General features: G+C 45.6%; 1 protein-coding gene across 2 annotated transcripts; it reads right to left on the bottom strand.

The window, feature by feature from the left end:
- On the bottom strand, window positions 1–13,210 carry tmem248 (transmembrane protein 248). 2 transcript variants are annotated; one of them, XM_042338723.1, is made up of 7 exons: window positions 13,161–13,210; window positions 9,409–9,585; window positions 8,406–8,691; window positions 5,384–5,534; window positions 3,818–4,001; window positions 3,136–3,379; window positions 1–2,551 (listed from the first exon to the last, which is right to left on the bottom strand). In XM_042338723.1, exons 1-7 carry the CDS (start codon window positions 13,161–13,163, stop codon window positions 2,526–2,528), a joined length of 1,071 nt encoding a protein of 356 aa, XP_042194657.1. In that variant the 5' UTR covers window positions 13,164–13,210; the 3' UTR covers window positions 1–2,525. The 2 variants fall into 2 exon arrangements, with proteins under 2 accessions (XP_042194657.1, XP_042194658.1); XM_042338724.1 differs by having other exon boundaries at window positions 3,236–3,379.
- Between the last annotated feature and the right edge of the window lie 670 nt (window positions 13,211–13,880).

Raw genomic sequence — 13,880 nt, 5'->3', positions numbered from 1 at the left:
TGACATGCCAACGGTTGGATCCTTTTATTCAGCAAAAGCATATGCAAATCTTATCCCAAAAAAAAGCACAGAAACTCCATCTGTGAGAGATTGTCATAAAATAATGTGCTATTAGAATTATCATCATGCAACAAGACAGCCAACACAAATTCACGTACATACAAGTCTTTCCTCCCTAAATAAACCACCGGGCATCCAAACTAGGGCCCAGGCACCTTGCCAACAGAGTTAAGTGGCAGAAAGGCAGCAGCACGACTCTTTGGAAGTCACGTGAACACGGGTATCCAAGCCTCAGTTCCACTCAATCTTCCATTTAAAGTAACACTTGAAAAGGATTTACACGGAAGGCGGCAACAAAATGGGGAGGGCGTGCAATTGCACACTAAAGCACGCGTGGAGCAACGTTGAATATTTAACATTACAAACCGCAGACCGCAACTTCAAGACCTCTGATAACGAGGAGCTCTCGGCTTTGAATTCCTGCGTCATTCTGCATGCAGTTTGTTTGCTTGCTCGGTTGGCTTCTGCAGTGAATTGGAACGGTGGGGGGTAAACAAATGGTTTGATCCAACCAGTGTCAGTCGGGCCCCAGTACACAAGACCTTAAAAGTTTTGTCTGAATTATTATTCTTTTTGGGGTGAGGAGGGGAGAAAAAAGGACTAAAATAAAACAATCATTTGTCAAACGAAGCCAAGCTCAGAAGAGACTGACAAGTTGGGTCATGCAGATATTAAAAAGTTTTTTTAGTACACCTATGCACATATATATATATATATATATATATTAAAAAAGTGCGCACACACCCAAACACATAAGGACCAAAGCATTGAGCTTGGTTTACATTCTTTGCCAATTTCACTGGATTGACACCGATGTCAATATGCGGGTTCAGTGCCACAAGCAGGATGAAGGCTCGATCGGAAACTGGGTGAACAAACAGAGAAAGGTGCAGGAAGAGTGTGGGAAAGAGGCAAAATTAAATTAAATTTAAAAAGCTGCAAATCAAAGGCACCCTTCATCTACATTTATTCACAGCTCCTCGAGCAAAATTTCTCCCCAATCATCACTGGCTGGTGCTAACAGCTCTATTAAAACTTTAGCATGCCACAGAGGTTAATATTAAAACAAAGACAAGAGACCACTTTCTGCAACTTATTAAGGTACCAATACTGAGGCCCAGTAAATTCCACCTAGTCTCAGCCTGAAAGACCCTTTTGCCTTACACGCTTAAGCTCGTGAACAATTCTTTTTTAAAAAATCAGTCTTAGCTTGCAAGCTGGTCACTCGAAGAGTTTGTAATGACAATCAAAAATTTTCCTTCCATAATTCTACAGCATTTTTAACTTTCAAAGGCAAAATAGTCTTGTAGCCTAAGACCGGTTAGCATTTTGGGTCTCATAGTGTGCTTAAAACCTACGTAGATCACGTTAAACTTTTGGGGGCTGGAATTTGGGTCAAAAAGAAAACACCCGTGCAATTCAGGACAACCATTTGCGAAGCTCTTCACAGAATCGTTTGGAGAATTAGCGGTACCCACCTTGATTGCCACCCCTTTCCAATTAATAAGCAAGGCAAATCAAACAGAATTAACTGTGCATCGGAGGAGGATTCGTACTGATGTCATTTACAAAGCTTTTCACATACAGCAAATTAATTAATTAATTTAAAAAAGGCCAAGAGAAGTACGTGGATAATTTAAGGCAATCTGTGGAACGTTTTGCAATAGTACACATGCAAATACAGATCTCGACCAGAAAGAAAAAGGCAATACAATATCCCAACATGCCATACATAGACTGCAGCTCACAATGGACGGTTCCTCTATGCAAAGCCATTATCCTCTGGACAGCAGCACTGTTACACACAGAATTTCAGTACCCATTTCCTGCAAGCTCAAGCTATATTGTAATGCAGTAAAGAGAGATTTGTCTACTTCCCAAATTTCCAGACAAGACAGTGTGAGACCCTTTGCGGTCAAACGCTGACAGACAATGGAATAAGCCTAGCCACATATATACATACACACACATTTAAAAACTCCAGATGCTTAATGGATCGTTTCAAGCGTCAGAAATGCAGTACACACACCACCGGAACACGTGTTTCTGACAAATTATGTACATATTTGACAAACTTAAAAACAATCTTTGCGAATGAAGTTCAACGGAGCACCCGAAAAGCTTCCACTTTGGGGAAGGGAATGGGGGAGGTGGGGGTGGGGGGGAGGAATTGCTTCCATCTTCTCACACTTGTACCTGGGATCGACAAAGTAATGTCCAGGCTGATACAGCAGCAAACTACTTTTTTTTTAGAAAAACAAGCTGTGGTTAATAGGTGGCACAAGTGCATCGTCGGATCAGGTTTGGATATATTCTTACAAATATGTACAATGTAAATACAGGCACTTAAAATGTCTTTGGTTGGAATACACCAACTTTGCAGGACACTGCATTCAGATAGTCAACAGCCAGTTTATGCTCCACGGGGCAAAATGCTACAGACAGCTCCGTTTCCAGGCTTGGAGCTAATTTATGCTTCTGACAATGCAACCTGGAAAACAAGAGGGGACGGGAGAGGGGAAAGAAAGATATCAGTGATGCTTAATCGCAAACCTCAATCACTTAGTAATCTTGATCAGTTCACTAGGAATAGGGCCAATTTCCTCAGACCCTGTTCATTCTATGAAAACTAGGCAGAGAGGATCCTTCATTCTTGAAGTGTTTTGTCAATTAACCTTCCACCCAGCGCTTTGAGGTTTTTCCCAACATGGAAAGGCACTGTACAAGTGCAAATTAGATAGATTTTAACTATAAAATAATATCTCGGGTTACAGTATTACCATGCCTATGGTCACCTCCCCCACCCCCAGGCTGGGTGTCGTGTTCCGCCCCTGGCAAGCGCTCTGGGACGCTACCCTATGTGAGGGGCGCTATATAAATGCATGTAGTTGTTGTGTATTGGTGGAATGCGAACTAGATGGACCTTGATCTTCTTTCGCCTAGCAAATGCTTATGGTCTTATAAATGATTGTGGTTACCATCTGTAACCGGTCAAGGCGGGAAAGACAGCAAAAATATATTGGCAGTTGCTGCTATCAGCGTTTTAGTAGAGCAATAAAATAGCTAAATACTCACAATTATGGGCTGCATTAACGTCTTGGTGTTTAACAGGCATCGCGGTCAGGGTATACTTTCCACTTAAATTGGGGCGAGCTGCAGGAAAAGAAAGGGTTACCTTTTCTGGGCAGAATTCATTATTGTTCTGCCGCACTTTCCCCGGCCGTCCTTTGATAACCGCGTAGCAGAACATGGTGATCACCATCACAAAGAGGAAGTAGCTGGTGTGCATCAAGTGCAGATTAATGAGCGAACGGTCATCCTGAAAACAAAATACGAGACAACGGATAGCTTCAAGCTCATGAATTCCTGCCACCTTTACGCACACATCATCGAAGCAGGAAGTAAAGTTGTAGAAAGGAAATTGGATGAGAGATTTAAGAGACAGGTGGGTAGATTTGTGTGTGTGTGTGTGTGTGGGGGGGGGGGGGGCGGCGGTGGGGAAGAGAGTTAAAATGAGGTTTGTGTGTTGAGAGAGAATTTACAACAACAAAGCATTTATAGAGCACCTTTCACGTCTTCAGGACGTTGCAAGGCGCTGGACAGTCAAGGGTTTGAACCCGAGCTGGGGTTTGGAGTCGAGAGGAGTGGAGGGTGGAGGTGGGAGGATGACCAAAGGCACGGTTAAAAAGGAAGGTCTTGAGACAGGCCTTGAAGGAGGCAAAGGCACACATGGCAACAAGAGGATAAAGTTACTTACATCTGGAACAATGACGGTTAGTTTGGGATTGAGTGCGTGGTAGACTTTACCAATCGCTCCTTTGTAACACCAGAATGGGTTGTACTCCTGCGAGTATTTTGTGTTCGAGTCTCTAGCAGTGGTGAAGATTTTGTACCAGATGGTGGCGTTGCTGTAGGTCTCAGGGATGCAATGCGGCGGCTGGCTGTAAGGAAACATTTTATTGTCAACCTCAAAAGTTTCTCAGTTGAAGGTCGCAGAAAAGGCTGGTTACAGAGCTCCCAAATGACCTCACATTCTCCGACACACACACAACACACATCAGTGAGCAAGCTTACAGCCACTTTACCCCCTGCTATCTGGAACTCCTTCACTGAGTTTTTCTGCCCTTCCTCCTCCATCCATTCCCTGCCTTTAAAATCTCTCGGCTACTCACACACACTCCAACCCGCTATCCCACACACACACACACACACACACACACACACAACTCGGGCTCTCAATCAGTTGTGCGAAGTGTTTCAAGTAAGGTGCAGACTAAATGTATATCGTTGTTAACCCTTTAAAAGATCTTCTGGTAGAGAAATATCACGGCTTTTAGAAAATAGGTGGGAAACAAAACCTTGGGAGGAAGCATTTAGAACTAAAAAGGAGATGAAGTGACAAAGCTCCCCCCACTCCATAAAAAAATAATCTTTGCATACAAGATGCTGGCCGACTATTTATGGGATCCCAATTTCTTCACACTTAAAACTTGACCTCTCAGTTGTTAGTCCGACATTTCGGCATGATATTCTGTGTGCATGATACGCGCCTGGCATCAGTCTCAATCACATCAAGCAAAGTCTTTTCATAAACCTTCCTCCTACCTCCTCGTGACTATTTTTATTGACTGGCTAAACCTAGAAATATTCTGGCGCAAATCAAACAAGTATCAGTGCCCAGCTCCTGCAAGCCAGAGCTCTAGAGCATGTAAAGAAATCTTCTGTGCCTAATTAATATAAAGTCTCTCAGAAAGACCATTAAAGGTAATCCTCTGTGTACCCATCTTTTTGAATGAGTTGCCACTGTTCTTGTACGGTTACCATTGCCAACCAAACGCTGATAAACAATCCTTTGCTAAGCTTTAGGAGACTTCCCTCAGCTGAATTTGTTCCATGGCAAACATAGCCAAGCATAAAGTAATTAACTCTCTCCCTTCCCTCTCAAAGTCTGCACTCAATGAATAGCAGAGCAGCGAAGAACCAGAAGAAAATTCAACAAGCAGATGAACTGGTCTGAGGATTATCTTTCAGTCTGGTATTTACTGTGGGTTTCAACGAATCTGTGTTGTCCAGAGTCTGCATTGGATTAAGTGAGCAAACAGTCAAAATATTTGCAAATGTCTAATTTTGCAAAAACAATACTCATGGTTCAAGCCAGGTTTTAGCGACTTATCACGTGCACCGCATCCATCTTTACAAATGCAAAAAAATTTACTCCCCCAAAAAGGCTGCAGCAATTTAACAATGTTAAAGGAGTGAAGACGGGCTAGGAGAGTAAATTCTCTTGGCCAAGTTGTTTCTAAGGCCAGTGTTAAATACTCACACGGTGACTGGAAAGACGTTAGTTGCAGCCGTGATGGTCATGCATGTTGTGTAAACCATCTGCTCGCAGTGGCCGTGGAGGATGCAGTCATCTGAGTTACAGGCGGTCGGCAGAGTAAATGTTATGTTAATTTCTTCGTGTGCTTCTCGACCTACAAACAAGAGCCCAGGGACATGTAATGTATGCTTTTAACTTTACCGTCAGGAACAAGAATAGCAGACGTTTTAAGATTCGCGAGGCTGTCACTTCCATTTGGCGCTAAACTGAGAAAGCGTTTTGATAATAATTGTCGCATTTGATACCGTGCCTTATCACGTCGTTGAGACGTCTCAAAGAGCTTCATGGGGTACACTGTAAAGTGAATTGACTGTATATTATGCGGGCGAAATGTTTGAGCCAGAGGAACGGAGATAAAGCGGGAGGGGAGGGATTTGAAATTTATAAATAAAAGGCTGACTCCTGGCAGAAAGGGTTGGGGGGGGGGCGGGGGTGGGAAAAGCATGGCAATATTTTAGATGCTGAACGGGCAACGGCCTCCAGTGTGTAACAACATGAACAAACCTAGGCAGATGTAATTGGAAAATATTCCTGTGTAATGCACACCTGGCCTGAGCCTATACATTCCCTATAATCTTAGATTAGTTTCATAACCAACTGTAATTGTCCTGCAGTAGTACTGTATCAAATAAGCTACAAGAAAGGACATTTAATCTCACAGCCACTGTAACCAGCACCTTGCCAATAAAGATCAGACACTCCTGCATTTCACATTATGCCTCGAATACACCAGCAGTTCAGGTCAATTCGATGCAGTTTCCGTATCAAATTGATGCTGGGAGCACAGTGGTGGGTTGCGACTGGAATCAAAATCAATTCCCACTGCAGCCCACACAAGTTGGAAATTTTAAACTTCTTTCAAGAAGTAATTTCAAGTGTCAAAGGTCCCGGGTGGTCTGAGCTTTTTCAATACTGTATTAGTAGAAAGTACAGAGAACGTGGAACTCTACAAGGAGCCTCGGTTGAAGCAGAAAGCATCAACGAACTTGAGAGGAAAAACTTAATAATCCTTCCATTTGATACAGCGCCCAACAGCGTAGTCGAAGGGGGCTGAAAGCGCTTCACAGGACACACTGTAAAGTGTAATGATTGTGTATTTTATGGGCGAAGTTAGCTCACGAGAGAGAAGGGAATATAGAAGAGGGAGGCTAGGGAGAGGAGTGAATGATGGGTGGAGGGGAATTAAACAGGTGGATGCTCGTATGAAAGATAAACACTGGAAGGGACAGGTTCGAACGGCCTGTTTCGATGCTGTAGGTTTCTCTGTAGTGCATGTAAAAAAACAGCTGTTTAGCCCCAATGTGTTGCTTATCAATAGAATTCTTGCTCCACGTTAGTTTGACTGAGCCTCAGGCGCATAAGAAGGTTAACTGTGCTTTCCAGCTCCAAATACAATCGTTGCTGGGAGCACAACTATCGCCACCTGCTTGGGAGTAAAAGCACTGGGTACAATTTTGTCAAATATTTACTTGCACAGGATAATGATGGAGAAACTCGGACTGCTCCTACTCCACCCAATCCCTAAACTCAATGCTTCAGATTGTACTTCGATGATGTGCCTTGACAGTGGGCCAATTTCCTACCCCTTCTTATGGCTTTATGGGCAACTGTAGAATATATTTAGTCAAGTTCTGAAAGAAAGGGTTTCCCTTATCAGTCAGTAACAAAGCCAACACATAATAGTACTGGAATAAAAATTAATTCCTATCTCATTCTGATAACGAGGAGGCACAAACAAAGTGCTGGTGAAAGTTATGTAAACACAGGGAACGGCTTGTAAAACAGACTAAAACAAAATACACGACTATACTTCACAGCAAATCCTGTTCGCCTACAAAATACATGACTATACTTCACTATACTATACTTCACAGCAAATTCTGTGAAACCCTGTGAAACCCTTTGAGGTGTCCTCCGGATACGAAAGGCGATAGATCAAATGCAACTTTAAAATTGATTGTTCTTGACACAACTGATGCTATAAAGCGGGATTGCAATCCAATGTTTAGACATTGCCTGAGGAATGTACAGAATGATCAATGGTGAGCTACTGTACAGCATGTATAATTCAGTACACAAACAGGAGCAGTCCTGGCTTAGCGAGTCCTGCTGACTCATGGAACAAACTCCAGGTCTGAAGGCTTTCAGCACTAATCATTGACAGCACACACAGGAAAACAACACAGTGGAAATTTTCCATGGGCCTGAGGTGCTCTGATTCTCTGGGCTCTTATTGCAAGAGAATCAAGAATCTCACTGTGCATACTCCAAAGCCACATCTTATTTCAATGAAAATGGATGCTGAGGTTTTTCTTTATAAAAGCCTTCCAATACTTTTTGTCACCTGGTGGCAACATAAAACATAACATTTCCGCTGCTCGTTCCCCAAAACGTGCTTTAAACTCTTAATTCTTCGCCCCAGTCCACGTTGTACCAGCGTGAATCTCACAGTGTCACACATAGCCCACTAATTACTGTCAATTGCTGTTAAAACCAGATCAGATTTACTCTCAACTTGTTAGGAACGGAATTGAGACTCGATCGAGTGGAGTCTGTCTAATATCAGGTCAGTTTCTTCCCCCAAAAAAAGACTTTCACCTTCCCCCATCTGCAATGAATTTGCCCCCTAGGTTCCAGAGTTGATAGGACAGTGTGCTAACTCAGTGTGCCATCTCTTCCCAAGCACCAATTGCTTTTGGGGCTTTTACCATCCAAAGGATTAAGAGGTCATAGAGCTTGACGTGCAAACTGGCTCAGTGCCGTTAAGAGTTGCTCGGGTGTCAGTAAGAAATGACTAATAAGTCATCTCTACCAACCGGGGAGGGGGAAACGTGAATACACGCGAGTGTTGTCAAGACAAGCTGTGGGCGAAAATATTTCAATATTTCGCACCAACAATCCAAGATCAACAGAATTATTGTTACATCAAACAGAGACACTGATCATACATATATCTGTCCGTTACCTGTCAATCCAACCTGATGTCCAAAGATGGTTGCACTGAGATGTGTGATATTGCGCGAGTATCCACCAAAGGGCTTGAGCGGGTCGAGTGTGAGCGTTATGGAGACGGAGATATTGATTGGTCCAGAATCTTCGAGAACTTGTGGGGATTGTGTAGAAGATCGCACTTGCCCACTGGTCACTGTGCTCTCTGGAGTGATTGTTTCATTAATAAGATGCTTTAATGTTTCATTCTCGGATATGCACAAGTCCAGGTCATTAAGCCTCAATAGGAAAGTATTCCAATCCTGTTCGGAGACAGAAATTAAAACTGCTCAGACTTGTGATCAGTGCCTCCAGCCTTGAAAACAGTCAGAGATTAGTCATTTATAATTTAGCATTAAGACCAAAGTCATGTGATCAAATTCTTGCACAACTACAGACAAGTGATTTTAGACACTAGGAGTATTATACTCAAGAGCAGAAAAAGAGTTTTGTATTTTATTTTATTCTATTCAGAAAATGTCTTCCAATTTTAGTCGTTGCTACCTAAAGTCCCCACCCTGCCCCCTCCTTCCACACATACACATGGGTATACATTTGATGCAGAGGCTAACCAAAACTATCATGGGTTGCAGGCAAAATAGTTCAGCCTATTGAAATACTGACCGTAATTTTAATATTTTAAACAGAACCGGTGAACAATGATTTCATTTGTAAATCCAGGAATATCCGGTACATTGTATAAATTTTAACACAGCCAATTTACTCCACAGAACAAAGGTCGTAGAACCATTGTAATAAGACATCTTGTACACATTGGAAGTTAGGACTCAATATTACATGTTTGCTTTTATATTGAAACACAAATCTCCTTTTGTTGGACTGCCAGGCTTCAGCAAATTACCTAAAACTCGTGATCCATCACCAATTGAAATTTACAGAAAGCAACATGAAAAAAACATACTACATTAATGGAAAAATATGGTACTTTTCCACAAAAAAAGGGAGGGGGAAAGCTGTACCTCGGTCATTTCTGGAGACTTGATTTCCTTTATTTTAAAGAAATATCCCAATGTCAGGAAAGCTATTGCCATAGCACTGACACTGATCATAAACACCACAAGGGGAGGCCGGTTGGTAATGTAAACCTTTAAGTTCTCCAGTGAATGAAAGCTGAACATAGTTCCAGTTACGTAAACCTGCAAGCAAAAATAAAAGCAACACATCAATTTCATTCTAACCATTGCAAGGTAGGTTTCCCCATCACCTGATGGCACTGTTGTTTACAAAACAAGATTTCTTAAAATATGTCATTGCTCTTTCACTCTGGAGCGCTAAGAGATGCCCTACGGCTACAATATCAAAGAGGAAATAAGGAAACATCAGAAACCTACGGTTTAACAGGAGGGGAGGGAGGAGGAAGAGACTTATCTTTTTTAGGATCAGTTTCCTCATATAAAATCACAAGTGTCACTGGAGCATTCAACATAATAATAATGTCTGTTCATAAACAAATGTCACTTGTCGTCTGCACCATTTCTGGCCATCCAACAGTCAGACTTACAAAGGAAATACATTCAACGCCGCTCACAAAAAAACCTCAGTCTGCTTTTTTTCTGGCTATGGCAGCAATAGTTTTTGAAAGTGAAGCTGAACCTGACATGAAGGTAGACAGCTTTCCCAAGGTTAGGCTCACATCGCAACGACGCCCTGGGCTTGGAAGTGCTGGCTGATGCTTGGCAATGGCAAACCCTGTGACAACAGTGGAGGCATTCACGCCACGATCTTGCAATCTCAACACAACAGATGCAAACAGCTACCCATGGAGGATACTTACGGCCACACATCGAATTCAAAAGGGAAACTAAAGTTCAGTTGAAGACAAAAGTAAAGTTTACGGGGCGAAACTGTGCTGACTAGTTGTTATTTAGCGTGATGATGCGCTGAGCTTACATTGGGATTTCAGGTTGCAGAGGCCATTACTGCTCTGAACAGCTGACTCAGCGCAGACAGAGATTGAATCTGGGGTATTCTGGGCCGACATGTGTTTTACACGAGACAATAGCTTCACCGAATAAGCACACGGAGGAGTGGAGGTGGGGGGTGAACACCTCAGTAAAGTTCAAGAACATTTCATGAAGTGAAGAGCAATTGCTTGTGTGTTCATGGTTGCACCCTGGGCTCACACGCCCATACTGGTGCCAATTACACACAACTATTCGAAATGCAAACCCTCTCTGCATCACACATTATTCATCTGTGTGCGCTAGCACTCGGGATGCAAATGAAGCAATCAATCAATCGCTCCCGTCAGACCTCAGATTCAGCCTTCTGCACTGGCTACAAAACCTGCCCGGAAGGACACAATTTTTAAAAGAAATGGGACTCTGGAAAGGAGTGGACATAGGGAGAGGTGAGGTGGAGAGCGGAAAGTTAGAATAAAACGTAAAATAAGTAGAAACGCTTTTAAAAACAAGAAATGGGATAAAGAATTTGAAAATGCTTTAAAATTAACATTTCTAGTAGTTGAGGCTTAACGATAGATACAGTGACGAACCGTGACCTAACCGCTTCCGAAACAAAATCAGAACTTAAGAGAACATGGTGGTGGCGTTTCCACTGTGCCATCACAGTGTACCATTGAGTATTGGGCGTGTGCTTCCCCGCAGGGAAAGATGTACAAACACAAGCATCAACATGACTTGTTCCAATAGGTCAGAACCTTGCCAAATTCACCCTTGCAGAGTAAGGTGCCACTAATCCAGGACTGATCGCTTTTCCCTCTCAAAAAATTGCATCTTAACAGCGCGCTTTCGTGTGGCAACTGAATAACATCTCACGGTAAGATATGCAGAAGGGCAGCTGGGCGGTGGTCCATCTGGTTGAGCAATTTTGCATGTCATCAACCGAAACAGTCCAATAATTTGTGTAGCCATCTAACACACGTTTGTACATCCAGCACTTGGGGAGTCCACCTCGATGGGTTTGCAAAGAGGTAAGCAACTGCTGCTCAAACTTTGCACCTCCAACTGATGGAACCATCGCTCAATGGGAAGGGATGCGTGTGCGAGCTACACACAGCGCAACGGTGGCAATGCTCTCACGCATTTCACACTGGGCTGTGTTGCCCTCCAGGAAGCTCGCAGGGAAATCCTGGTACCTGCCATTCACCCAGTGGGGGCTGAAACCCATGCTTTTCAGATGCCGGATTGCCCAACTATTTTCTTCTCATGGGGGTGGGTGGGGAGAGGAGGGTCGCTAAGCAGGGTCTCCTTGCAACTGAACAGGCTCCAAGGTGACGTTTGGCAACCAGAATGTCAGAACCAAACCAACCCTCTGTGCCGGTTTCTAGACCTGTTCCCGAGCCAGACGAGTCCGCAGTATTCCACAGCCCGGCCTGGCTCATTGGCAGCACCTGGAAGGGCAGACCAGTCACTGGGGGGCCGGGAATTCTCCCACTCATCTCCTTTTAGCCCTGCAAGCCAAAGCCCTAACTGGTGAGGTGGTCTTTTTACTGGACAAGGAGTGGGAAAGCTCGCCAGACAGCGATATCGATGGCAAGCTATGCAGTTTTAGCTGCTTAAGACTCCAGCGGTTACCCTCGCGCACACTCTCGGGTCGCCCAAGCCTTGGCTCTTGCCAAGCTGCGCTTTGGGACGATGTGAAACAACAACAACAACAAGATTGCATTTATAGAGCGCCTTTCACGTCGGGAGGACGTCCCAAGGCGCTGGACAGTTGGGTCGGGACCCGAGCATTGGGGGGAAATGGTCAGGGTGAAGGGAGGGAAGGGAGGGAGCGAGGAGGGGGAGAGAGTCGAGAGTCGATGTGAAAGGTGCTATACTAACGTGATTCGTAGTTGTTGTTAATACTTTCTGGGATTAGATAAGCAGCATTGTCCCTCGGGTGGTGGGTGGTCGTGGGGGGGAAAGAGAGAAAGGGGAGAATGAAAGGGGGGGGAAGAGGGAGAGTGAAGGGGGGGAAGAGGGAGAGTGAAGGGGGGAGGGAGAGTGAAGGGGGGGAGGGAGAGTGAAGGGGGGAAGAGGGAAATAAAGGGGGGGGAGAGGGAGAGTGAGGGGGGGAAGAGGGAGAGTGAAGGGGGGGAAGAGGGAGAGTGAGGGGGGGAAGAGGGAGAGTGAAGGGGGGGGGAAGAGGGAGAGTGAAAGGGGGGGAAGAGGGAGAGTGAAGAGGGGGAAGAGGGAGAGTGAAGTGGGGGGAAGAGGGAGAGTGAAAGGAGGGGAAGAGGGAGAGTGAAAGGAGGGAAGAGGGAGAGTGAAAGGAGGGGAGGGAGAGTGAAGGGGGGAAGAGGGAGAGTGAAGGGGGGGAAGAGGGAGAGTGAAAGGGGGGGGAGAGGGAGAGTGAAGAGGGGGAAGAGGGAGAGTGAAAGAGGGGGGAAGAGGGAGAGTGAAGAGGGGGAGAGGGAGAGTGAAGGGGGGGAAGAGGGAGAGTGAAGGGGGGCGAAGAGGAGAGTGAAGGGAGGGGTGGGAGTGAAAGAGGGGAGAGTGGAAAAGGAGGGGAGTGGGGGGGAGAGAGGAGGGAGAGAGGGGGGGAGAGAGAGGGAGAGAGGGGGGGAGAGGGGGAGAGAGGGGAGTGGGGGGGAGAGAGAGGGAGAGAGAGGAGGGGAGAGGGGGGAGAGAGGGGGGGAGGCGCTGACGGTTTAAACAGAAACAAGTCGCGGCCTCGCACAAACTTCACAACACCGAAGCCTGCGCCTTTCCCAGGGCTCTGCCCCGTGGGGGGGGGGGGGGAGGGCCGCGGTTGCTGCTGCACTCACCATCCTCGAGTCAAGTCGGCGGGGGCCTGGGCTCCTCCGGTCACTGTGGGGGGGTGGGGTGTGTGTGTGGGTGGGGGTGTGTGTGTGGGGGCGGTGTGTGTGTGGGTGGGGGTGTGTGTGGGGGGAGTTGTGAGTGGGGATGTGTGTGTGTGGGGGGTGTGGGGTGTGTGTGTGGGTGTGTGTGTGTGTGTGTGGGGGGTGTGTGTGGTGTGTGTGTGTGTGTGGGTGTGTGTGTGTGTGGGTGTGTGTGTGTGTCTATGTGTGTGTGTGTGTGTCTATGTGTGTGTGTGTGTGTGTGTGTGTGTGTGTGTGTGTGTGGGTGTGTGTGTGTGTCTATGTGTGTGTGTGTGTGTGTGTCTATGTGTGGGGGTGTGTGTGTGTGTGGGTGTGTGTGGGGGGGTGTGTGGGTGTGGGTGTGTGGGTGTGTGTGTGTGGGGGTGTGTGTGGGTGTGTGTGTGTGTCTATGTGTGGGTGTGTGGGTGTGTGTGTGGGGGTGTGTGTGTGTGTCTATGTGTGTGTGTGTGTGTGTCTATGTGTGGGTGTGTGTGTGGGGGGGGTGTGGGTGTGTGTGTGTGTGTGTGTCTATGTGTGGGTGTGTGTGTGTGGGGGTCTGTGTGTGTGTGTGTGTGTGTCTATGTGTGTGTGTGTGTGTGTGTCTATGTGTGGGTGTGTGTGTGTGGGGGTGTGGGTGTGTGTGTGTGTGTCTATGTGTGTGTGTGT

The sequence above is a fragment of the Callorhinchus milii genome, unplaced genomic scaffold (assembly GCF_018977255.1).
Source record: "Callorhinchus milii isolate IMCB2004 unplaced genomic scaffold, IMCB_Cmil_1.0 Scaffold10, whole genome shotgun sequence".
NCBI classification, from domain to species: domain Eukaryota; kingdom Metazoa; phylum Chordata; class Chondrichthyes; order Chimaeriformes; family Callorhinchidae; genus Callorhinchus; species Callorhinchus milii.
The sequence above is the reverse complement of the archived record's forward strand: the minus strand, read 5'-3'. Positions and strand labels throughout refer to the sequence as shown.

What these genes read in the sequence shown, in the direction of transcription:
- tmem248 (XM_042338723.1), bottom strand. An exon ending in ACATCAGGTTGGATTGACAG is followed by an intron (nt 5,535 to 8,405) that starts GTAACGGACAGA and finishes TCTTGTTTGTAG; the next exon opens with GTCGAGAAGCACACGAAGAA. An exon ending in AACGTCTTTCCAGTCACCGT is followed by an intron (nt 4,002 to 5,383) that starts GTGAGTATTTAA and finishes GTTTCCTTACAG; the next exon opens with CCAGCCGCCGCATTGCATCC.